At 43.9% G+C, this 26,211-nt stretch overlaps 1 protein-coding gene across 1 annotated transcript; it reads left to right on the top strand.

Annotated features, from left to right (window-relative positions):
* The first annotated feature begins 17,404 nt into the window (after positions 1–17,404).
* On the top strand, positions 17,405–25,745 carry LOC126543460 (A disintegrin and metalloproteinase with thrombospondin motifs like). The gene is made up of 6 exons (XM_072284693.1): positions 17,405–17,470; positions 19,443–19,567; positions 19,779–19,828; positions 24,682–24,790; positions 24,861–24,992; positions 25,577–25,745. The coding sequence occupies exons 1-6, from the start codon at positions 17,420–17,422 to the stop codon at positions 25,743–25,745; spliced, it is 636 nt and encodes a 211-aa protein (XP_072140794.1). The 5' UTR covers positions 17,405–17,419.
* Positions 25,746–26,211: the final 466 nt, after the last annotated feature.

The following is a 26,211-nucleotide window of genomic DNA, read 5'->3' as shown; positions in this document are numbered from 1 at the left end:
TGCGCCAAGAGTAAGGTAGTTGGCGAAGAACAGCTTTGAAATTATCTACGATGTCAACGCAAAATTAAGTGACACAACAGCAACGCCAGATTGTTAAGAGAGTCGCCCACAGTGTTCCCCACCTCAAAGTGTCCCATATAGCAGCCGTGCAGCTATATACATAATGTGAAATCTCAGAAATCTCGCAGGTGGCATTGTGCCGTTTTACTAGTGACATCAGTTGTAGAGATGTTGTCCTGCGAGTAGATTATTCCCCACAGAGGTCTGTGAAAACGAGTCAATGAGCTTGAAAACCACGAATATTTTGTCACGGCCTTTGCCTTCTTATCTACCGCCATAACCTTGGATAACGAAACAATGAGGTAAATCTAACATGTTCATATGAGGTGACGTGGGCAGGTAGGTGCTTGTATGTTGTCCTAGCGGGCAATGAAATCAAAGAAATGTGTCTGCTTTATATAGGGAACCTATGCTAAAGATGCTGCACCAAGGTTATCGGATAGAAATCTATTTAAATGGAAAAATGTATAACTACCTCAACCAAAAACACATAGCACAAGCCTTTGACATATAAAATGCAAATACAAGGATTCATAAAGCTGTGTATTATAGGTAAATAAATCTTGCTCACATAAACAGGGGTAGTCTGAGACTGGTAAAGTATGTGTATGTCCGTAGTTCAATTTCCACAACAAGGAAGAAAAATTGCAAACTTACTTCTGGAGCTACTCTCATTTTCAACCAGGAGTTCAAATACCACACAGAATTTGCGCATTATATTCCTTTGCGCTCGGATAACATGCAAACTCATGCTTTGAGTATTTTATTAGCAAGTTTTGGATAGGAACATAGTAATTCAACACTGGTATTCTTTCCTACCTGTCCCATCTAGAGCACTGAAGCTTAATGGCTTCTTCCCGAACAATGAAGCATTCCAGACGGCTTGTTGTCGGCGCAGTTGGCGTTGGTTATGCAATTCTACTCACTTGCGGTATGGCTTTATTGGTCAATGTTGCAGTAATACCAAAGCAAATAGGCCCGCACTTTTTATCAATAACAGCATTTCTACGCATTTTCCTATGAACACTTGTTCATTCATCTGTACGCCACGTGTTTTTAATATCCACAGCGTGTTAGTTAATTGAAGCAAATTATATCGGAATGAAGCTAAAAATGTTTTTGTCAAGATTAAGACATTGAATAAGCAAGACAGCCTTACCAGTGGCACATCTGTGACTCTGTGCAGCAATATAAACATAAGTGCGCCAGCATATTCATGTCTTCCAAATCCTTTTATTGTAATCGGGCCTGATTTCCGCACGCATATATATTCGGTAATGCGAGCACCTTTAAAAAATGTGTCAATCGAACCGTGTTGAAAGGCGTGTGTTGCGCGTAATCATGCGGAAGGCACGCACTCTGATTCGAGTGCACTATAGGCTAATTCAGGAGATTAAATGTTGCTCGACGCCTATGTTAGACGTGTACCTATAACAAGAAATCTGTTGCACCGAAAGCTGCAAGAAATCTACACTGAGAGCTCTCGCGTCTGCCTGCCGTAATCGATAACAATGCACATTGACATATCGAAATGATCGAGCCTGCAGTTTCCACAAAAATTATTCATCCCATAAACGCACTCAGTACCTGTCGCAGTGCTGATATACAGGGCTATAAGGCTTCGCGAACATTTGCGTCACGAACATTTGCAAAGCGTCACGAACATTTGAACGAGCTTCACGAACGTTTCCAAAGCCACACATCTCCTGAGGTTATCTTTAACCAAGCCTGCATTATGAAAGCTCAGAAACCTACACCAATGTCGGTTTAGGAGACATGCATTGAGGAGTGTGTGCCTACAGGTACTACAGTACAAGCCATGTAGCTCACTACGCAGAATAACATACCATGCGGCAAATGCGCTAGTGATGTTTAAGAGAGACGACCCACAATTTGTACACATTGTTGATAGTGTTGTTTATGATGGAACATTCTGGGCTCGCGAGAAAACGACATGTATTCAAAGTATCTAAACGGAATGCAGTCTGTGAGGCACAGCCAGGAGATGAGGTATTGTCACAATGCCAAGATGTTCACCTGGCAGGGGACGTGCTCTCAAAGTGTTATTTGCTGATGTTTAACTAAATTAGGGCTAAGCGGTTTGCCATAATAAGTACATGGGCGCGGCGACTGCTAGGGGGAATACCGGAGTCGTGACATCAATCCGCGGAGAGCCCCACCACCGGCATCTCATGAACTCTTGAGGCGCAGTCCCGATAAAAGCAATTGGTGGAAAGCCCGGCGAGTCGTCTACTATGGCGAGTCACCTACCAAGGCTTCTTAATGCACCTGTCGGTGGCGCTCCGCATAGCGATGCCACGAGCTCCCGAGTTCCCGCTACCCGTGGCCGCGCCTGTACTTCACAGTTTTCGTTTCGTTCGCATACCGTGTATGTGCATGTTAAATGTTCATTTTCTTTCTGTTCTATGCCTGTCAAATCAATATTTAGGAACTACCCCTTTAATGCCTCCTCTGACGCCCGTAATCTATTTTTAAAGAGAAAATAAATCCGTACACAGTCTTCTGGGTAAATATTGTCACGTTTCAGTGACGGTCGAGAGCACACTAACGGCCACTGAAGCAAGTGACACTCGAAGCACAACGATAGCGGTCAGCACAGTGAGCGGTCGTCTAAATAATATCTTTGCGTTTATCTTATCGTCGACATTTATACATGACTCGCAGAAAGTTCCAGCATAACCGCTAGAAAATACCATACAATTCGTGCCGTGCATACAAGGCGATTACAAAAGATTCGGCGACATCACACACTACAAATAGAATAAGGTATAACAGCGCACGTTCCCAAACAGGCAGGTGCGTCTTCGCGCTGGGGGTCTAACATGAAGTTGTTAACGGGTGGACTGCAGTCCACGGAAAAGGGACAAATAAGTTCACCTGTCACTACCAAACAGTGTGTTCAGTTTTCGTGTTAGGTGTTGTACTATCATGCTTCTAACATTTTTAATGAGCCATTAAGAAGCAATTCGTATTTCTTACTAAGCTTATCCATCAGTAATTAAGCGCTGCTTGAAGTAGGTTTTACTTTTTGTGGCTGCAGGTGAAGCTCAGGCAGCCTCATAGTACCTTGTTGTCCTGGTTATAGTCAGCCACTTATTTGATTGAATCATCAGATGAAAATCATCTTTCATTGCAACCTACATCCTAATGAAGAGAGTCACTACAGGCTCCCCTTATTTCATACGTGAGCGCTCACTTTGTTTTGTGACATCATTGGGAAAAAACACTCAGTAGCTTGAAAATAAAACGTCAGGGCTGTCTTGATTCTCCTTTGAGTCTTTTTTTTTAAGTGGAGATGGCGAGCGGTAAGCAAATGTTCCTGATACGCAGATAATGCTGCCCTGAGTGTGCCAGGACCAAAATATCCTGCTGTTGGCATCAACAAAGGAATACATTTTGCTCCTTTAATTATAAGTCAGCGATGACATTAGAGCAAGTCCGATCATCCGACTACGCCGCTGTTAGTCAAATGTCACAACAATGCATTACTGTCTGACCATAGTCAGCGCACACATGCTTACCCTTCCAGATTTCAAGGAAGCAGGGAAGTGGCGGTTATTTAGCGCGTCTCGTCCGGAGCATCACCGCTGCTTTGTTTTCAACGTGAAGCTTTTTAAGACAACCACAAGCCCACGTCGGTCATAGACGCACCAAGAGCCACGTTTTAGTTCAACGCTAAGTGCAACTTCTATAAAACTGCCCACCTTCTGCGATGCGTTTTTTTTAACGATGTGGTCACGTGCCAACGCGTCTAATGGGCAAGATGCGCAAACCCCAACAGAAGGATTGGACGGTGTCAGAGATCGGCCGACTTTCAATGCGATTGGCATTACTGGGAAATTTTACCCACAACCTGGTGTATTTTACTCCACGTAGCGTCTTATACCCCGTGGCTCAAGTTCTCCACTATATATTAGGTATGTGCTCGCTGCTATGTGGTGCAACAGACATGTGCCGGATGGAGAACTAGATGGTGGCTGCTGCCTGGTGTTGTAAACAACTTGTGGCTTTGGTCGGTTGCCACTGGGTATGCAGCATTTGGTATCTGCCCCAATTGACAACTACAGCATTGCGTATGTATAAGGGTATGTTCCTAAATTCGGCAACGGTCCCAAGATAGATGTGCCAAACTGAAACAAGGGCTATGTAACCATTTATGTAATAGTGCGATTAACGTTTTTTGGCTACTGCACGCAGTTTTCGGGAGCTGAATATCTTTCTCTCTATTAGGTGCAATATGTTTAGCGACATGTTGCATCGTTGTTTCGACGAAGCAACTTGAGGCGGAATATCTAGCACCGAAGTATTCTTCATTCTTCATATTGCGTCATCATGCTGAGTTCATTGTGGAACAAACTGAGCACTTTGATTCGGCTATTCATCATAATCAGATATTATGGCAGGGCTCTGGCATGTTTTTCTTGAGCACACGTGGTCTGCTTCACGAAGTGTGCGTCAAAGAGAAGGTTGTCCGTCCCTTTCTATAGAAGCACCGAACTTCAGTGTCTTCCTTGTTGCTGACTTTTCACACAACGAGTTGTTTGAAGAATCACGCTTTGTGTTACAAGAAAATTTTCAACAATGACAACAAAAGTAGAATGTCTGAACATCATTTGGTGCCCTTTAGCGTATTTTGTTTACTTTAATAAAAAAAATAAAAACAGTCAAGGTAAGCACGATGTTTTGAACCAAGGGTGCGATCATGAACTTTTCTTACCAGTGACCTTATAGCAGGAGGTGGCCGAAAAATATTTTTCTACGATGATATCTTCTATAGAACAGAGACGGGGATTCGCGCTTAAGCAAAGGGCGCAGTATGAGACCCGCTCGCTTGACGGAGGCGGGCAGGTTGGAAATGCTTGCTATCATTTTATTGGCAAAACTGGCTGTCTCCTCTGCAGCAGGTAACTTTGTGAACTAATTGTTAGATTCGTGTAACAAGAGCTTTAAAAAATACACTGACCGCATTGACGGAACCAAATTTTCAATACCTTTCAGTGTGCAAAATTGATCAGGTAATCTTTTTTATTCAATTCGTGCCCATATTGGAGCTTTAAGTAGACCATAATTGATTCCATGAACATATCCATTGGCCACGTCATTGTACGAACAGTCGCTGTCCTATTTCAGCGCAAGCTCTTTTTTTACTTAAAAAGTACCTATTTCATGATGTAAATTTCTCCAAACAGTGTTAGTTCATCGCGTCGCAGTATTTTTTGAAATTTTTATCAGATTTTTTTGCCTAGCTTCATGGAATTTGTAGAATCCTTCACGTTACATTGGCAAAGAAGTCAGTTAAAATGACCTCAACTATGTATGCACGCCCTTAAGCAATGATGTTATAACGACTTGCTGTGCGTCACTAATCTATTCACTTCTGTAGAAAGGAGATTCCTTGTATACCCAACCATTCTGCAAGAGCGGACGACCGCTTCCAATTTCATTCTCCAACTCACTGACGATATTATCCTTAATTTGAAGAAAAGCGATGTATTGGCAGCCAAACTATTGATGGCTACATACCGTCAACAAGGCAGCCAGATTGAAGAGGTAAGGCCGTGACATGTCAAGAAAATATTTATCCGTTGTTCGTCGCTGTAGCAATTTTTGTCAGGGAATATTCAGCTTACAATGTTCAATAATTTTCGTCTTACTGTCGGGCCTCTCATGAAATGCGCACTTTCAAGCTTATGCGGAACTTGTCTTTCCTATTTTGTTTTAATTGCTTGTGAACATTCTTGTGCAAAGTCGAAAAAAAGCCTAGTCAGGTTCAGTATCAAAATACCCAGGCTAGATAGATGTATCTGGGGAAACGAAGGACGTTGGACGTTGATGCTATTTCTGCTTTCATAGAAATAGCACTAAAATTCGACATAAGACATATTTGGAGAAAAGAAATGTCGACGCCTAATTAATTATTTTGGGGGGGGGGGGGGGCGGGGGGGAGGAAGCTGTTATGTAAAAGGCGAATTTTTACTCTCCGATGGACTGTTTCTCCGGCGAGTAAAATCTGCAACGAAACTTACACAAAGCGATACGAATATAATTTAGATCATAAAAGATTTTCGAAATAACCTGTTTCAAATAACATAATTGATTTATTGAGCTGGATTACTTAAGGAAGTGTACATAAATTGTACGAGAAAGCAACTTACGTCACCTACTAACCAATCAAAATTTTCTATTACCCCATGTTATTACCTTCCTTTACACCACACATAAATTTACGAATTGTAGTCCGTGAGTTCGGATGGCGTGATACTTTAAAGCAATTTTTTGGGTGTCATACATATGCGGCAAAATACACGGGCGTTCCAGTTTGTGCTTCTGTGCATAAAACTGTTGTTTAAAGAAGAATAACACGAACAATACGGCATTTCTACCTCTAATTTTGTGATGCATATCTGGAAACTCGCGTAATCTTTCTATTTCGTTACAAGTGGACCTGCCTTGAATGTTCACCGGCTACAATTTGTAAATTGCGCCAACCACTGTAGACGCAGCTACCAAGAGTAAAATTTTTGCTTGCAGATCGACACGTCTGCTCTGCAAGAAAATTTGTACCACGACGAACATCACCAGTCTTCTGTGATCGTGAACATAAGAGATCGCACAGCGCAAGTCGTAAGCTTTCTTTAGTTGAATAAGAGCTCGCTTTTTTCGTTGTACACCTTGGATTGCATATATATGTGTATATATATGCTCTGAGACAGCTGTTACGGCGCAGGTTTGTTTCTATTATTATTACGGCCTCTATTACGGCCGCTATTAAGGCTCCGAGTGTTTTGCAGATGATGAAAAAGAAATGCTCTATCAGGCGCTCGCGCTCATGTCGCCCGTGCACTGAAGCGGGCAGCCCGGTCGCAACTTCGACTGGTAATAGCCACTAAACTAATGGTTTGAGACGCCAAACGTGAACGATCTCAGAACCATGGAAACGACAGTTAGAAGGAACTTCAACCGCAGTGACACGGTTGCTCACAGGGGAGGTTTGTTATGTAATGATGCAAGGGCCTAGAAAACGATACAGCAATTTATCAGGCAAACCAGGGAAACGAAAGGATTTAAGAGCAGCACTCCATCTCTTGCACGAAAGGAAACGTCGCAGCGAGACCGATCGCAAAGCTGTTTGCTGCATTGTTTACTGGCTTCTGTATTGGGCTAAGCACGGCGTTCGTAGCGTGTTGAGACGAACTCTTCGGGCACAAGCGCCGACGAGCTAGTAAGGACATCGAAGAAAGAAGCATCGAGCCTAATTGTGGGCGAACGGCCGTAAACAAGGCGGAAAAGGGAGTAGCCAGTAGTTCGTCGTCCAGTGGCGTTACGATCAAACGTCACAAATGCAATTGTGTCCATGTTTTTGTGATCTGTCCGTTGTACATAGATATCATATCAGCCCATGTCCGATGAAATCACTCTGTCAAGCGATTTGTTTGTGGGTGGTAGGCTGACGTCGACTGACGACGAGGTGGACGAGAAATTCCGCATAGGCTTTGTATAATTCGATGGCAGCACGGATCAGCTTCTTCATAAGAGGCGAACATAGTGTAGCGGTTGTACAGCAGCGTGTCGATTGGCGCTAGTGCTGAAATCGTCACTGAAGATGTAGCCTTGTGCACTGTGAAGTGTTACGCAGAGATATACTCCTAGAGAGTAGCGGCAGCATACAGCGAGTTTGAGTGTCGGACACTTGATGTTTTTTGTCGGAGGTGTATATGCAGCTAAAATCAAACGCTTGCAACCGGAGAACACGCCCTCCCCCCCCCCCCCCTCCCCCCCCTCCCCCCCCCCCCCCCCTGCGCCCGGAACATAAAAACAAACTTTTCAGCGATGAGAACGTACATAATCCATGAGTATCAGAAACTACTGTAAAGTGGCGTCATACGTATATGGCTTAAATTGTACGGTGCAAACTACAGCAACATATTCGTGTTCGATTACCCAGCAGTTCTGTTCCGCAGTCGTTTGTTTGTGACTGGCATACACAACTACCTCGTGAAGTGTTGTCACGTTGCAGGACGGCACTGTCCCCGTGTCCAATAGGTCCGGTGTGCAAAACGGTAGGCGCGCTTTCAGCAAAATAGGAGAGAAAGGGGTTGAATGTTAGGGCACGATCGAAGTGCTGGCTCAAATCACCGGTCCAAGTGAAAGGAGTGCCCGAGGCCAACAGCGTGTTCTGTGGTGACGCTTTGTTCGCGAAAAGCCGGAAAAAGTGCCTGACAGAGGACGCGTGGCGCAGGAAACTGCACAAGTGTTCCCCATGTTTTGGACGAGCAAACCAAAGTAAAGCAGCAATCTGGTGAAGGAGTGGTACAATGCCGTCCTTGCTGGTAAGGTGGCCGAGCACATTGATTTTCTTGCTGGCAAATTGGCGCTCTTTAATGAGAAAGAATTATGTGTCCCATTACGCGTAAATCCCTCGGCGTCGGCGTGATCGAAAAATCATCCCAAAAACGGCCGATGCCGCAAAGAGGTAGAATACCTTTATAAATGCTCAGGTTGACGTAAAATTTCTCACTCAGGTTCGTGTAAGTAAAGTAAATTAATTACTTTGAAAGGAAAATTTCATACACTTCGGTCTCTGTGGGAAACAAGCCCGATCCTCCGAGGTACGAGGCGAGCACGCCCGCCCTACGCCACTGAGGCTCCATGCTTCTGGTAAACTAAAGGTGTGATTAGTCTGTACGTCATTGCACACGTCAGGTCGCAGTCATGGGGCTAACTAAAGGTGTGGCCTATTGAGTGCGTGATTGGGTACATGACGGCACGGCCAATGGGTAGCTGGCGGCGCCGCATAATGATTGCTTAAAATGAGCGCGTTCATGGCAATCCGAGGCATACAAACAGTACAATGATTTTTTCTTCGCACACTTAAGCAGTCGTAAGGGACTCAGCTGAATTTTAGTGTTCAACTGAAAACCAGCGTTATAAATACAGGTAAAACATTCGTCCTGGAACAAAATATAATGAGGTCATCATAACGTAAGCAGGTTTTCCACTTCAGGCGCTGTAGAACTGATATATGATAGGTTCAAATGTTGCAGGAGCATTGCAGAACCAGAAGGGCATTATGTCGAGTTAGTAGCATCCGTGTAGCGTTTGAGATTTGAGAAATATCAAACGGGCTGGAGAAAATCAGCAGCATCGTAGATTTACGATATCAGGTAGAAGTTGTTGCGTGTGACCTCATTAGGTGCTCTAAAATCGACGTAATATCGTACAGAACCGCCGTTCTTCCCGTCTAGCATAGCAGTAGACGACCACGAGCTCAATAACGGCCGTTAAAGTCGCGTTTGAGCATGTCGGTGAGGTTTTTCTCGATGATGTTCCGCGCCGCGGATGACACACGGCACGGGCGGTTGCGTACAATGATGTTGCCATCGGTTTAAGTGCGATGCACTGCGATGGAAGCGCGACCTAGAAGCTTTGGGTCAACGTCATATAGAGATGCGAATTTTTGAAGCCGAACTAAAAGACCTTCCTTCTGCACTACAGTGAAATCTTCGTTTATCGTGGCCGTCAGAGCGGTGGTACCATCATCATCAGGAAGTAAAGGCAAAGATCGTGCTTCCATAAAAAGAGCAACAAGCGTAACAAATTCGGTGTCTGTAAAGCAAGTAACATTGGTGCCTCCGGGCATCAGCTTTGGGGCTAGGAGGGCTAATGAGTCTGCTAGAGTTGTGGCAACCAAATGGTACTAAGAACACATCACCATTAACGATGGTATTTGATGCCAATATTAGAATATCTTCATGGCCAGGTGGAGTCCAACAATTGGCCGCTGTAAGAAAACGCAGGCTGTGTGTGACGAGTTCCGATTAGCATTCAGTGTATCTCATACGAAATATACGTAGCGGCAAAAAGTTAAATCTGATGCAGATGAAAGAGTCACTTCCCAAAAGGAGCTGGCGTGTACAGGAAGACAACACGATACACAAACACGCACTGTACCAATTCTGGAGGGCTGAACAAGAACGGGAAAGGAAGGTGTACAATCAGTGCATTTTACCTGTGCTGACATATGTGGCAGAGACTTAAAGACTGACAAAGAAGCTTGAGAACAAGTTAAGGACCACGCTACGAGCGATGGAACGAAGAACGCTAGGCATAGTGTTAAGAGACAAAAAGAGAGCGGTTTGGATCAGAGAACAAACGGATAGAGCTGATATTATATATGACATTAAGCAAAAAAATGGCGCTGGGCAGGCCATGTAGTGCGCAGGTTAGACAACCGGTGGAATATTAGGGTTGCATAATGCATACCAAGAGAAGGAAAACGCAGTCGAGGACGGCACAAGACTAGGTGGAGCGATGAAATTAGGAAAATCGCAGGCACTTGTTGGAATCGGCTCGCGCAAGACAAGGAGAATCGGAGATCGCAGGGAGTGGCCTTCATCCTCCAGTGAACATAAAATAGGATGATGATAATGAAGAAGGTGATGATGATGATCGTGATTATGATCATGATGATGATGATGAACAAGAACGGCATTCCATTAACAAAGGAGTGGGCCATTGTAGGACGATTACACTTTCTCGCAAGCGAGAGCACATATCAGCACTAATGACTAAATACGAAGTACCCGTATCAAGCAAGGCTTCAATAGGCGCACCTTTAGCACGCCGACAGTATATTAGACGGGCGCTCTGGAGGGGTTAGATGTAGTCCGAAAGATGCAGCTTTCCCACCTGAACCTTTTCTGTCTAGTTTTCTGAGCGATTGTAAGGCCAGATGAAGAGAACGGGAGGACCGTTGGAGTGGTGAAGAAGGACGACGCAGGTAATAGGAATTTCTGGGTTTTCCGGAAATTTCCGGAGGTGGGGAGCCACATTCCGGAACGTTAGTAAAAGCGGTGATGTTGTGGTTTGGTAGCAGCAAGTACATTTCACTCAAGAGCTTCATAACCACGTCATTCTTCCTGCTGACGGTCCCGGCAGAACCTTGAATAGTGTACCGGTAGAGGTGAATTGCACTCGTTGTCACAAGGCTGAGCCGGTACTTGGCTGAGGGAGAAGTGGCGAAGAGAGAAACACATGTGGTGCAGGTGCAGCTGGCGGGGGTTCCTGCAAGGGTGACGCTACGTAACGCAGCAATCGGAGCGCAAGTGGCCCTTCATAGGGGCTGACGGCTTGGGCCTTGCGCGCACGCCACTGACGGTAATTCTTCCCTCATGACGTTACGTAGGCCGCTACCAGACGACACTATAGGGATGTCGCAACCACACGGTGAAATGTCAGCATGCAAGTCCTCGCGAATCCTGGTACGCACTAGTGCGCGCAGCTAGCTGTCGGTGGTTGCCTTTTGATCAGGCGCGTCATGCTGCAAGCGATTCTAATGAAGTTCATGGAGTCGCTCGCACGTAGGGATGATGTCATCTAAAGTATTAGGGTTCATCACGACATGAGCGTTAAACACAATGGTCCCAATGCTTTTCAGTAAATGGGAAACACGGTCGTTCACCGCCATGGAGCTGTTGACACGGTCGCAAATGGCGAGGACCTCTTCTATATATGAAGTGTACGACTCATCCAAGTGCAAGATGCTCGGCAAGGTTCTTCTTGGCAACCTCTGAGCTGACAGTGAGGACAGCAAAATTCTGTCGCAGTTACTGTTTAGAAGTTCATTAGGCGAGGTCACGTTCATGGTCGAGAAACCATGACTTCACGATGTTGCCTAGATAGAAGGCTACATAAATGTGCTTCTCGATCTCACCTCAGTGGGTGAGTGCACTCATGCGGTCGTAATCTTCCAACCAGACCTCAATTTCGTCGACGTGGAGACCAGGGAACATCTGGGTTACTTCTGATGGCTAGTAACGTTCTAAAAAAATGCCCCGCAGGAACACGCATATTTGAAGCTGCCGTGTTGCGCTGCTGCTCTTGCGACCTGGCGCACGGCAGCTAATACAAGCAGCGAACCGAGCGGAGGTTCAGGGATGCGCTCGATGGAGCTTCCCCTCGATAGCGAGTTTGATAGCGAGCTCGACAACGAGTTCGGAGTCAAACCAGGCATTGAGTAACTTAATCGAATCTATTTTTTTTTTTCACAGAAAGGTATAATAAACCGCAAGCTAAGGATAATGCCACTTGCGAATGGCAATCTTTCACTTCGAGGTGAAATGCTCCATGTGGTTTACGAAGTTCAAGAAAAGAGAGACTGCTTCATAAGCTTTGGTAAATAATTTTATCTCATTTATAGATTGATTTTATCGATTTATTTGACCATATCGCTATGAACGGAGTTTTTTTCAGCATTTCATCTTTGGTAGCCATATCAGTACGACTCTATTTACTGTAATGTTCTAGTGTGTGAACCTACTTTCTTATGACGAACATCGCGTGCTGATTGCAGGTAATGTAAAAAAGACATTCAAAATATGAACTTTTACTAGGAATACCGTATCGCGACATCCGTTAACTGTTGTACCATCTAAATGTAATTAATTGTAGAACTTGTTGTTTTGTTGAGAACATTGGCTGTTTTTCCGTAATCGTATTGGGCTATACGTGATAAAGCCTAGAGAATAAGGGTACTAGGTACTTTTCTAACTATTAACGCTTATGGAGCAACAGTAACTTTGCTGATTCAAACACGTACCTGCAAATTTACTAATAAGTAGGCCGATTCTATTACGGTTATAGACCACAGTGTATTTATTCTGAGCATAACATTGCTTTCTCAACTTAGTATGTGAATTTTTATCTCCACTGTAATACTAGTTGTACCAATTTCTACCAGCTCTACGCCACTCTAATTCACACTGAACTTGTCAGTTTTAACTGTTACTTGCTAATTGCGTGTGCCTTCGCTTTTGCTTATGCTACTTTGGTATACTTAAAATTCCCTACACTGCGTTAGTATTGCCATATTGCAATGATCCTGTTCTTTCATATTCGAGGATAAAATCGATCGGAAGTTCCTAATGATAAAGAGCCTAACACATGCCCTCTTGCATACAACATACAGCCTCCATCCAAAATACATGTGTTGTAATCTATGCTATCGATTCATGTGTCTCTATGTCTAAATAGTCTCTATGTCTGACGTTTGGTCTAAATAAAAGCCAACCAACAATCATGAGCGATTCGTTGGTCTCGTAACATGTATTAACCATTGTATTTGTGTTCTGCATAAAATGATATGGCACGTGATAGGTAATTTTAGGCTTTAACACTAAAAAGTTTCGGTCATTTCTTGTAAGCCTACAATATTATTAAACAGGGCTGTACAATGTGGAAACCGCACATTTTAGAGATTTTCCCTCTAGAGAAGCCCAACTAATATTTCACAGGTTAATGGTTGCAGTTGGTCCTTAAGCAATCATAGCGACTGTTGCTTCAGAAGTCATCAAGTACGGCCTGAAACTATCGGTAATGTGTGGTTTTTACAGTGTAAGCTGTAGTGCTCTCATTCCATTAGCCGTTTCGCTCGGCGATGTTGTCCGCCACCGCCGTCACCGGCAGAATATAGTCAAGTATCTACTTACTATGGGGGATTGACCAAGAAAGGCTTGGGTTGTTTTGCGGAGAAAAACATTTAGGAATGTGAAAAAACCTAGTATGAAAAACATGTATGACATACTTGATTAACTCAAGCAGGCAGAGTGATTGGTTGTCAGCACCCCATTCAAAAAGGAATGCCTATAAATAATAATCATCGTCATCGTAATCATTTTTAGCATCGTATCGTGCCACTTCTCAGGGGATGTGAGGTGCGCGCCGCCTAGCGTCAATACGTGCGCACTTCGCATTGCACTTACATGTTAATACACAAGGTGGGACGTCTTGCGGCAGTTGCCTACGTAGCGGTACAACCTAGTTTGCGTTTCCTATCAAGAATGTGACTACTACTCGACATGGGCGATTGGCCAAGAAAGGATTGGATTGTCTTGAGGAAGAGAAAGAATATTAAGCAGATGTATGCAAGAGAGCTAGAACGAAAAACATGTGCATGTCATACTTGATTAGGTCAAGTATGCTAGGGGACTGTTTGTCAGCGCCCTGTTTCAAAGGGGATGTCATCAAATAATAATCATCATCAGTAGCATCATCAGCAATGAATTACTTGAATTGTCGCTAGTGAAGAAATTTAGGAAATAGACAGAATGGCTTGGGTAGGTTGTGGGGTAGGGTTCTCTCAGAAAGAGGTCTGTATTCGGGTAGCAATTCTTCTAACCAAGGGCTATCTTGCTTGTTAACGGTGACGTACTCGCGGCTTATACTTGCAGCGAGTGTCCGGTACAGAACGAAGTAGCACCTCCTCCACGGGTCACATTGTAGTGAGGGTGAAGAATGATACAGTGTCAATACTTCCAGTTTTCACACTGTAGGATATTTACGTTCACTAACACAGACAACAAATACAAGACAACAAGACAACAAATACAAGAATCTAGAAAATTCTTATACATGCACGGGTGTTTTTGGCCAAGCAATAACATTCAACATTTCTTAGGTGATAAATAATCATTAAAACACGTTGTGGGGCTAGTTGGTGCATAGCTTTCAATAGATTAAGCGCCAGAAGAGACGGCACACAAGAAGAAATACCGACAGGACAAGGCGCTACTTGCAACTGTTTATTGAAATGACAGGTGGCTGATTATATAGCCATGAGGAGAGGGGAACGAAAAAAGGAGGGACACTAAATATGTGAATGCGCACGTGCGAGAACACTGAAGATAAAGGGAATCACGCTTAATCTAAATCTAAAACTTATCTAAAAACATACTTTCATTCGAGTATATATTCAAAGAAGGGGTACTGATACAGTTGTCCCCTCTTTTCTTAATCTCGTTGGCCTCCAACAACGAGATTGTTGTCCTGTCTGTATTTCTTCTTGTGTGCCGTCACTTTTGGCGCTTAATCTATTGAAAAATAAATAATCATAAATGGAAAGACAACCAAGTACACGTGTCAATATCATTGCACTTTCTCCTCTCTGTCTATTTCTCTCTCTATCTCTCTCTCATAGGGCCCGATATTGCCTAATAAATGCCTTCCATCACGTGTCATGGACAAGTTTGTATGATAATTTGGCGAACGAAGATTGCTTAACAGGATTCACTTTTTTTTAATTGTGCTGAAGCCTAACCGAACATCTTTGCTATAATCACCAGCAGTCACATATCTAACTCGCACAAATGTACATCTTGCTTTAGTTCTTGGACAAAAAAAAAGTGGTTGGTCTGACAAAATAACGATATTTTGGATCATATTGCTCCACATTTTAGGTAGCGGGCGAATTCGGAGACAAATTTTTAGGCAAAAAGCCCACGTCGATATCTTCGTCGTAGAGCTTCACGTCGTCTCCGATAGAGAGCACCAAAAACATTTTAAAACGCACGAGGATTTCATTTTATACATGGCTGTCATGACGAATGCAGTGAGTATGTTTACCGACATCCACAAAAATTTAGCTGGTTTTCAATCAGATTGAGCTGCATAAAGCTATTCACTTTCTAAAGTGTTAGCTCTTAGTTTATGCAATCTTTCGACTCACACACGAGACCTTACAACATTTTCCATCTATCCTTCTCCGAATCCGATGTGTTGCACCCAAAAACAAGCATCTTCGCCGCGGAAGCTTAGGCAAAACTCTCCGCTCGTAAAGAAATCAATAAGGCAAACAATTACAAAGCCCTTACAACCAGAAACTCTCTAAGCGTCGCAAAAGTCCCAAGGTCACTGTTTAAACACCCAAACCCGGTGCTTACTGAGCTTTATTTGGTTATATGCACATGGTACATTTCTCAGCAACAAATCACTATATGCTGGGTACCTCGACATTCAGGGCATTGAGGGTAATATGCTGGCTAACCAAATTGCCACATGAACAGCATCATAAGTTATCGTTTATACCGGTGCTTTCCCTTCCTTATGTTTAAAGCTTTTTCTCCGAAAGAAACTAAGAAGTCACTGGCAGCGCTTGCGGGCTGCAGGAACAAATAATAAACTTCATCTTATAATGCTACAGTTGCGTTATTGGCCCTCCTAATTGAAAACACTACCGAAAACACGACGAAGAGAGGGCCTATTACGTCGTCTCCGAATAGGACATAAGGGACATGCGGATAGGACATGTGGCCCACACAGTTTTCTGCTGACCGGAAAGAAACCACCAACCTGCGGTAAATGTGGTCAAAGTCTGACCATCCTCCATGTCATCCAGAAGTGTCGAGCAGCCGAAATAGAGAAAAAGAAACACTTTACTGCAGCATACCAGCAGCACATCCCGCTTCATTCCGTAATGTTTCTTGGTCCAGATTCATTTTTTGACACCAGGGTAGCCCTAAGTTTGTTAAATGATGTTGTGTTACACGTTCTTCTCCCTACGATTTCGTAGCGCATATCCTCCACAGGGGATGCCGCTGTGATACTAGTTTTGTACAGCGCGTGTCTCGAGGCCCTTGCGTTTCAAGAGTTCTGTTAAAGCAGTAGGGGTTCTTGTAGACGTTTGCCTTGATGTATGTTATCATCATTATTCACAATCTGTATTTCGTGTGCATAGTACACTTCATTATCCATTAATATAATTTTATTACACTTTGGTGTTACGCACTTTACAACCACCATTTTCAGGCCACTTTATTGCCACGTCGCAGCTGCCTCTCGGAATTTATCGTTCCACTGCGAACTCATCAACGCTTGTCTGGCGCTATTTTGTCATAATTGCCCCTTGCATCATAGAGCAACACATTCATCATATACTAGACTTGCGTTATCTGTAACAGGCCATTGTTTAAAAATACAGAAAGCTTCAAGATCATCACCACGTATACAAGTAGATACTATATCTAGATAAATTTCAACTTGCCGTGTTCTACTCCTGCCCAGTGGCTTAGGACTGAGCTCCTAAACAACACATTTTATAGCGGTGAACGCGGTGTAAATCATGGATCCGGGACGTCAAACAGGTTCGACATAATGCTAGCGCATTTCTCTGACATAAACCGCTAAAACACCGCTGAATTTTTATTATGCATGACCAATATAGTAAAAAGCGAATCTGCGAAAAATGAAACCATGAAACTACTTATTATCATTTAAATGCCTCACAAAGAAGCATTCAAGCAATAAAAGCTGCTGAACGTAGATCTCTGTTATCTGAGATTTTATTTTATACGCCTCGTAATTAATACCATGGCGTTTTCAGCAAGCAATAAGAGATTATATTTAAAAAAAATTTTCCTGCAATCCTTCAATTTCTTTGAAGTTTAGATGATTATCTATAATGTGTTGTGGTAACAGTTTCACATGTAATGAATATTATCATCCGTATCATTGGCAATGCTGGTAAACTAACCGTATACTTTAGGTGAACTTAAGGTATCTGGACATGACGAGACCAAGGATAAAATTCATTCTAGTTGGAGTAACAAGGAGTTTAGTAAGTACATTTCTTTATGGCACAAATCTTTTCCTTCAGTTGAATATCGTTTCACTAACCGGTAGTATCATAAGTGTTTTTACAAATAAAGTTGTAAAAAAAGTATTCTTATATTTAAGTAGAAGAGCTCACTATGCAGCACCTGTAATAGCACGATTAGCGAGGCTTACGTTTTCGTCTTACCAAGCTCCAAAACATTTTGGGTATGTGGTAGCACGAACGTCGTATAATTGTGTAGCAAAATTCACTTATCTAAAAGAAGAACTGCCTTCGAGTGTACCTAAATAAAGGCCAGCCATATTAACAGAAATTCCAAATTCTAAATAAAAATTACCAAACGATCTCCAGTAATAATTGTATCCGCTATAGCACATAATCAACCACCTGCGCAAACGAAATTTATGCATATTTTGCGACTGGTTCGCTGAAAATTTTCGTAGCTGAAATCTTAGGTACCTGGTTACAACGTGATCGACATGGACGGCAGCAGCTTATCTATCCGTGTGCTTATAGGAAAGCGCACATAGGCTGGATGCCAACTATTCAAAATCCGAATAAGTGAAAGCCGAATATGACGCGCACTGCCCTGTGCCTATAACGCAATGTAATGCGGCACAAACGAACAAATACCAATGTTTCTAACAGAGCAGAGCACTTAACAAACCTGATGTTGCTGCAGGTGGTCCATAGGGAATAATTTGCAACCGTAAAGTGTGGCCACATAGCCCCACTTGTGGACAATGTTCAGGTGTCTTAGCACCAATACAGTCTAAAATTATACAGACCGACAACAATATATGCTGAGCTAGTTTAGGTGTTAATGTCCATCCAATTGTGTTTTCGTAAGGTAAAATGTGTACTTTATGAGGTTTTGAGCTTTCGGTTGCAAAGGAAAAAGTGGCATGCACCTGTTACTTGGGCAGAAAGAGCAGCTCGCTCTTCCTTCTCGATATGATAACGTTAAGTTACTGCCATTTTCTTTATTTCACATAGGCCGGTGAACATTGAGGTTCTATTAGAGAATAGACAGAGCGAGCACAGGAAAGGCAGGGAGGTCAACCATTCCAGCACCCGGTTGGCTACCCTACACTGGGGGTGGGGGAAAGGGGAACAGAACGAGGAAAACGGGAAAGAGTAAGCAATGAGAGCGTGTGGTGGGAGGATTAAAGAATAAACATCGTTGGACATCAACACCATGTTTATCTTGAGTTGCCGTGGCTGTGCGCTTTTCCCACTACTCGTATAACACAAAATTCATTGCCAAGTTGTGAGATTTAAAACTGCGTTTGATGCAAAAGCCGATGCTCCCTCATCATGCTTCAAAATATGTCACGGTGTGTATTTATGCTGCCACTAATGCAGATCAGCAGTTCACTTGATGATGATGATAACCTTGATGAGTTTGGCGCATACCCATTCACGGGGATTGGCCAAGAGATTGGCAGACTTCACTTATGTGTTCAGGTGAAGAATTTTCTACAGCGAAGCTAAATCGTAAACTGACGATCGGTGATTTCCTCCTGAAATTTGGGAATAATTCATCTAATCTGCCACTGAGGAGCAGGATTTGTGTGAAATGAGTATGGATGAGGTGTAGTTACATTACGCTTGAGCATTTCCGACCCGTCTTCCGAACGTTAAAGCCCGAACGTTAACGCGTAAGATTTGCAACATGGTTAAAGTGGACACCGACATTTGTCGTTGGCTCCTTTTGGTAACCAACATTATCTGACGTAAGGTCACTATCTTGAACAGACAATCATTATTATCACGTTGGCACTAAAAGAAATGCCACCTGGTAGACTTGTATAAAAGTGGTAAGAATATAAGTGTGGCCCGAAGGCGTACGTGAATTGCGCAATAATTGTGTGTGTTCAATGTTTTAGGCAAAATATCCTAAGAGTAAACAATGCTGCTTCAATTTATTGATGCCGTAAAAGATGTTTTGGTTTTTTGGCTTTTTTTTTTGTAGGAGGATGATTTCGCTAAAATTATAGATGGTGCTATTATTGGGCCAGAAACACTGGAAGGCTTGATAAAATCTTACAGAGAAGGAAAAATCGCGGGTGCGCCTGACGTGGTGCACCTCATAACTGGGTGAGCTGGCACTGTCACGTATTTCTAAAGCGCTGGTACCCAAAAATGAGTTTCGCGTGCTCGAGTTACAAATGTTCTAGCACCCTCTGATCTATTGTCGTAAATTGAGCTGTTAACTTCTACAAAAATATAAACCCTCCCTTTGATATTTTAGCCGCTAACACACATTATCTCTCGACTCAAAAAACTGAAATTTCCTCTTTGCTTGTAGCCGAGACATGGCCCGCTATGAAGATAATACTCTGGATAGAAGCTACGAAGGTGAGTTTACGTGCTTTGCAAAGAAAGCGCACTGCTGCGTTGCTATGGAACAAGGCTCTAATTTCAATGGGGGTACAATAATTCACGAATGGAAATTGGCAAACTCGTGAGCCGCGACACGTCTGAAAAGTGTCATGGGAAGGGAAGACAAGATGAAGTTATAGACCAACCTAGGAGTGCCTGAGACGCATATCAAGCACAATAATTTAATGTTTAGAGACAGTGATTGCTTATGCACTGTTATGTAATTAAAAGAAATATTTTGTCAGCAGCGGCTAGAGAAGCACACGGGACATCATATGAGTGGTTTTAACTCCATCTTGACACATGTGTACAACGTAGTGGGGTTAGCGTGTGTGGTTAGCTAATGTTTTATTAAAAAGTGGCCCGTCCTACTGCCGTCGCCTTAGTTTGAAGTACTCGACACAAACCTACTTTCCCACTCGTTCTCACGTCACGCATTTAGTAATCTGTAACAGCTTCCAGCGTCACTTGATTTCGAAAACGTGCTGTTTCTCTACAACCCTGTTATTTATTGAGCTGCAATACTATAGCTGCACTGGAGTAGATGGAAATTCAATAAACCTTACTCGTGGAACCATATACGGTAGTAGCTGTACCATTTGATGGGGATATGTTGCCAACCTGATGAGAACATTGTTTTTGCATTAATACGAGATCTACACTACGTGTACATATTGCCACTACATGCTATGAACGAGCGTTAAGAAATAACTTCAGCCTGGGACACGACCTCTGTGAGATGTGGGCGTTGAAGAAAAGAAGTGGAGACTCACGGCCCCGTCTTAAGAGTATCCACGCCATCTTTTGCAGCTGTCCGTCTTGCCGCCGTTTTGCACATCTTCAATTGTCATTTCGCGACAAAAGTGGCGGAGTAGTGGACATGGTTCATCCGATGCCACAATCCCCTCCTGGTAGCAGGAGCACCAACCCTATACCATTGAACACCTGTCCACCGGGCCAGCATGTGAATCCGAAGATTGCCTCGTCAGCGTGATAATCTCTCTGAAACAACGTAGATGACCCTACGGACCGCTTTGGAAGGACTTCTGTCAGAAAGAAGGTAGGCGTCTCCCCCGACTGTTAAGCAAGACATGGCCTCAACATGTTGTTACATTCTTCCGAATCTTCAAGGGCCGAAAGTCTTCCACGCAGACATATTCGAACACTTAGAAGACTGGTTGGCTCATATTGTGCGCGTTGCACAGATCAACGAGTGGAGCGACGGGGCGGAGTTGACAAACATGTACTTCCTCAAATCATGGTTCAATTTCTGACATTCTCTGCTGGAAACCTGCACCCATGCTAATCGCCGCGCACGAGCTTAACGGGCGCTGCACTCCCGCATTCATCTGCCGAATGAGAGTGCGACGTCGTGCGTCCAGGATATGACGCACGACGCCGGATATTTATTACGTAATTCCACTGTGCTGTCACGGTTACAATATTGAAGACCAACTTGACTGAGTCGTAGTTAAAGGAAAGCACACGGATGAGTGATAATTGGATTTCGGAATATCAACCTATTGTCAACACTTACCACGTTTCGCTTTTTCTCGTCTCATAGTCATGTTCCTTTGTCTTTTAAACAAGAAATGTATGACAGGCACTTTAAGTATTGATGAATGTTTAGTTAAATCACACTCTAAATTCCACCATTAGTACAGTTATAGACTTAGAGTACTCCCATTTGGCGTGTGTTGTGCAGTGGCTACAATGCAGAGAGTTATGGACACTGTTATGATTGGCCTGAAGTGGTACAGTTGTTTGCTATGCCTAGATGACGTCATCGTGTTAGCGGCGATCTTCAAAGAATATCTGAAGTGTGTAGAGGTGCTACTTCTGACACTGTGCTCCGCTAATCTCACACTGCAGCCAGAAAACTGTCACGTCGATTACGAAGAGCTACAGTTTCACCGGGATGTCGTGAGCGCCGATGACGTTTGGCCTGACCCCTACAAAGAGGGCACTGTTTTTGCTTTTCGGTTCCCTATTGACAAGAAGGGAGGGCGCCACTCTCTTGGTCTGTGTCAGTACTACCGCCTGCTTCATGACCATTTTCTCGCGGACTGCCGAACCACTCATTTTCCTTACGCAACATGACGCGCCTTTCTTTTCCACTGATGTGCAAGACGCAGCTTTCATCGAGTGACAGCGTCTGCAGGAACAATCCGTCCTTGTTCACGAGAACGCTTGCACTGGGGTGCACACCGACGCAAGGAACATCGGTCGTGGCGATATACTTTTCCAATGCCAGGAAGGCGTTGAGTCATTGATCGCTTGCACTAGTCGTACTCATTCCCGGGCGGAAATGAACTACTCAAGAAAGAGTGTCTAGCATTGGTGAGGGCCATCATAAAATTTCGGCCTTATCTCAACGCTCATCCTTACGAGGTGGTGACATAACGTCATTCCTTGTTTTGGTTGGCAAATTTACGAGACCTATCTGGGTGGCTGACGTGATGGGGCAGGAACTGCTGATGGAACTCCTGTCTGCAGGAGTTCTGTGTTACTATCGTCTACAAAGCACGCCGCAAATACGAAAGTGCGGTCAACTTGTCGCGCGCTGCCTTCGGACGTTGCCAAAATGTTATGGACGAAGACGGTGGATTCTTTGGGGCCGTCACAACCCCTGACACCTGATCTTAAGACAGCTCGAGGACACTGAAATACGCCGTCTCATCAATAACCTACAAGGCAAGACTGTTACAATACCACGGCACCTTTTTGGCAGACAAGAAAAAACTCGAGTGCCAGCGACCAAGAGTGTCTGCTCGTTGTAGCTAGCGACCTCCATGATGACGTTCTCTTGGCTTCCACTGTAAGCCCACATTGGGACACCAGTGACTTTCACGTATTCTAGTCAGAATATGCCTGACGTACTACCAGCGCAGGCTTTCTACAATGGTGAAGCACTACGTGCAAAGCTGCCGCGAATGTAAGCGCCGAAAATGGATGTCGGTGTTACTCCTACCCATAGCAGCACCTAAAGCACCATTTGATCAAATCGTCAAGGATCTGCTGCAATTATTTCACTTATCATTTAGGGGAAAGAAGTGCATTTTAAATGTGACAGACTACCCGACATGCTACGCCGAGATGAACGCTCCACAACATTTTACGGCCAACGAAATTGCTCAGTTTTTATAGATCGTATAGACAGACATTGTGCCCCGTCATACGTCATCACCGAACGAGGGACTGCCTTTGAAAATCCTACTGACAGAGGACATCTTCAAGCCGAGCTACACGCAGCATAGCAAGGCGACTGCCTATCGCCCATAGACAAACGGACTGATCGAACCGTTAAACAAAACCAGTGCGGACATGTTATCTATCTATGTAGATTTTCCGAACAAAACCTGTGGTCAGGTCCTGCCAAACTTTACATTCACGAACAAGATCAATATTAGGGAAACCACGCAATTCACGCCGTCCCATGTTGTCTACGGGCATGAGGTCCAGCCCACACTAGACGCAATGCTTCCGCACGACGTCGACGCTTCGCGTGCTTCCGATACCGAGCTACTTACTCAACGAGTACAAGCTCACCAAATCGCACGCATACACATCACAATGCAGCAGGGCACAGAGGCACGGTGCTACAAAATTCGGCATCGGCGAGTCGAATACTAGCGAGGTCACCAAGCCTGGGCATAGATTCTGGTCCTTCGCCAAGATTTGTCTGCGAACGTGCTTAATCTATACATTGTGCCTTACAAAGTGTTACACCGCGTTAGTGAAGGGAACTACGAGGTCGTTCCGGATGGTGTCGCGTCGCCTCGATCTAGACAATAGCACTCAAAAATAATCCTTGTTGTTCGGCGAAAGCTTTATTCGCACGTTAAGGCGGCACAGTTCCGACCTCCACGCGACTTCTTCACTTCCACTTCGTAGAACGTCCAACGTTGTCCGACGCTTCCTACGCGCGCACTGTTCTGTTAGTCTGTGCGTTCTAGTTTTGTAAGGATAGCGTCGATGCTTTTTTAGGAGGGGGCATAGTTAATGCCACTTGATTTCACGAGCTAGCGCTAAGAAAAAACAGTTAAGACTGGGACGTGCGCTCTGCAAGATGCGGGTGCTGAAGAAGAGGAAGTGGAGAATCACGATGCGTGCTCTATACTATCTACGCCATCTTGTCCAGCTGTATGCCTTGCCGAAGCTGTGCACACCTTCAAGTCTCATTTGGTGACAATATGAAGGACAGGGACCGAGGTTCTTTGTTTTTCTCGTCGACTTCGCATCGGCAAATTAAATAAATGAAGTCATTCAAGGACTAACCGGTCATCGTAGGCAACGCCACTGCGATTTCGTTGAATTGGCTGTGAGCACCAAGTTCTCTGCTTGTCCGTCCTCTAAAACTCGCTGGCGTGACTGCTCCACTGTAAAACATGATTAGGCGGCAGAATATTTATTTATTTATTTATTTATTTATTTATTTATTTACTTGTTTATTTATTTATTGGTACCTCTAAAATACCCCATTTGGGGTTTGGTCTCTCCATCCGGTCTCGTTTGGTCTCTCCATCCGGAGAGAGACCAAACGTGCATTCAGAAAAATGAGATAGTCAGATACATAGCTAATTGGTATCAATATCTTAAAGAATTCATTGTACATCAGTCTAAAAGCGATCCATTCTGAAAATAATCATCAAAGTACAGAATGATAGTTTTCTAGAGAATTTCTTGTATTTCGTATACTATGCTATTTGTATATTATTTTATGTGCTTTCTTTGCCATAGTCATGTACTACTTTAAGGCTTGAATAGTTACTTTTGCATGCAGCATAAAGAACAAGATACTCAAGCCTAGTTTTCAATTTCCTATTCAGGAGTTTCAAATCTAGGCTCTGTTTGCACTAAGTACGCAGTCGGCTTAAGCGAAGATACTGCAACGACATTCCTGGGAGCAGCTGTCATGGCTCATGAACTCGGTCATGTGTAAGTCTGCTTTTAACCTAGAGTAACAAACACTTGATCTTAAAGACTGAATCGTATTTCCTCACGGCAGGTTGGGAGCACGGCATGATCATCCTCCGAAGTGCCCGTGGTCAGAAGGATATCTGATGAGTTACCTGGATGGAGGAGCAAAAAAATATCGGCTTTCTTCGTGCACTGTAGAGGACATACGCAATACTGTGAAGTAAGAAATGTGATTCCTCTTCCTGATTTTTTAATTCACCAATGGCTTTCCCGAGGAATTTTTCAGAACGACAAATTTGATTCGCCTCAAGTTTTGCAGCGGTTGAAAGTGGTCAAAAGGAATTATCTTCCTTGCAGGAAACTGCCATGGGAGTGCATAAGAATAGTTTCGCGCGCAAACTACATGTCCCAACACAAGGCACTTCCAGGCCAAATTATTAATGAGGAGAATTACTGCCGGAACTTTCTGAAGGTTGATGACAAGCAAGAGAATGTCTACTCCGTAAAGGTAAGCGCGCCATGTAGGTGTCAACCGAAGCATCTTTTCCTGAAACTTTGGCACCATTGATAGCATAAAGCATGGACTGTTTAGCGTAATACGCAAGCTTGCGTGATCCAGCTATCGGCAAGGTTGATCAACTGAGGGACTGAGGCCCTCATAACTGGAGGTACCAGCATGTACCAAATGAGCACAGGAAATGTTAAAACCAGTTAACCGTTTTGCACGAAGAGAGATAGACTGACAGCGATAGCAAGGATATCGTTGTCCTTAAACTCTACGAATGGTGTTGTAACTGTCTGCAGGTGGACAAGGCTCGCAGCAGCCCTCAGGGCAAGTTCTGCTGGGCAGGTATCTGAAATGCTGATAGCTGACCACCAGAAGTGGTGGTTCAGGCGTCGTATCGTGACATTGCATGAGCTAAGACTGCTTGACACCGACAGGAAACCATCGGCATCAGCCAACGCCCACTGAAATATCAGATCACATAATACCACTGACGGCAGAGCCAGTTAAATTATATTACTTCGCGATTTCCAGCTACAAACGTTGTTGCTAATTCATTTGGACAACAGGTTAACACCACGGATGCAATATTCTTTGAATTTTATCTGCGTTCTGCACTTGCCGAAATTCTGACGAAACAATCAGTTGAAACCATAAAACATGGGCATGGCTACTTTGGTACTCAATTAATAGAGCATCTGCCTAGTCTACCAATTAGTCTATATGTGCGACCGCATCCAGCGACGACGATGAGAACAACGGCTGCGAGAATTCGCCAGTGGAGTTCATCTTCTTATGCATCGCACATTAACATGTCGTTAAAGGATCGCTTCGCTTCGCGAAGAGAAGGAAGCCACGACATACCGCATGAAATGCTGTAAGTCATTCTGCGGCAGCAGCAGCCTGTAAATATTATAATATACGGTTTCGTCTG

The sequence above is a fragment of the Dermacentor andersoni genome, chromosome 10 (assembly GCF_023375885.2).
Source record: "Dermacentor andersoni chromosome 10, qqDerAnde1_hic_scaffold, whole genome shotgun sequence".
In the NCBI taxonomy this organism is placed as follows: Eukaryota; Metazoa; Arthropoda; class Arachnida; order Ixodida; family Ixodidae; genus Dermacentor; species Dermacentor andersoni.
This window is presented reverse-complemented; position numbering and strand designations above follow the sequence as displayed.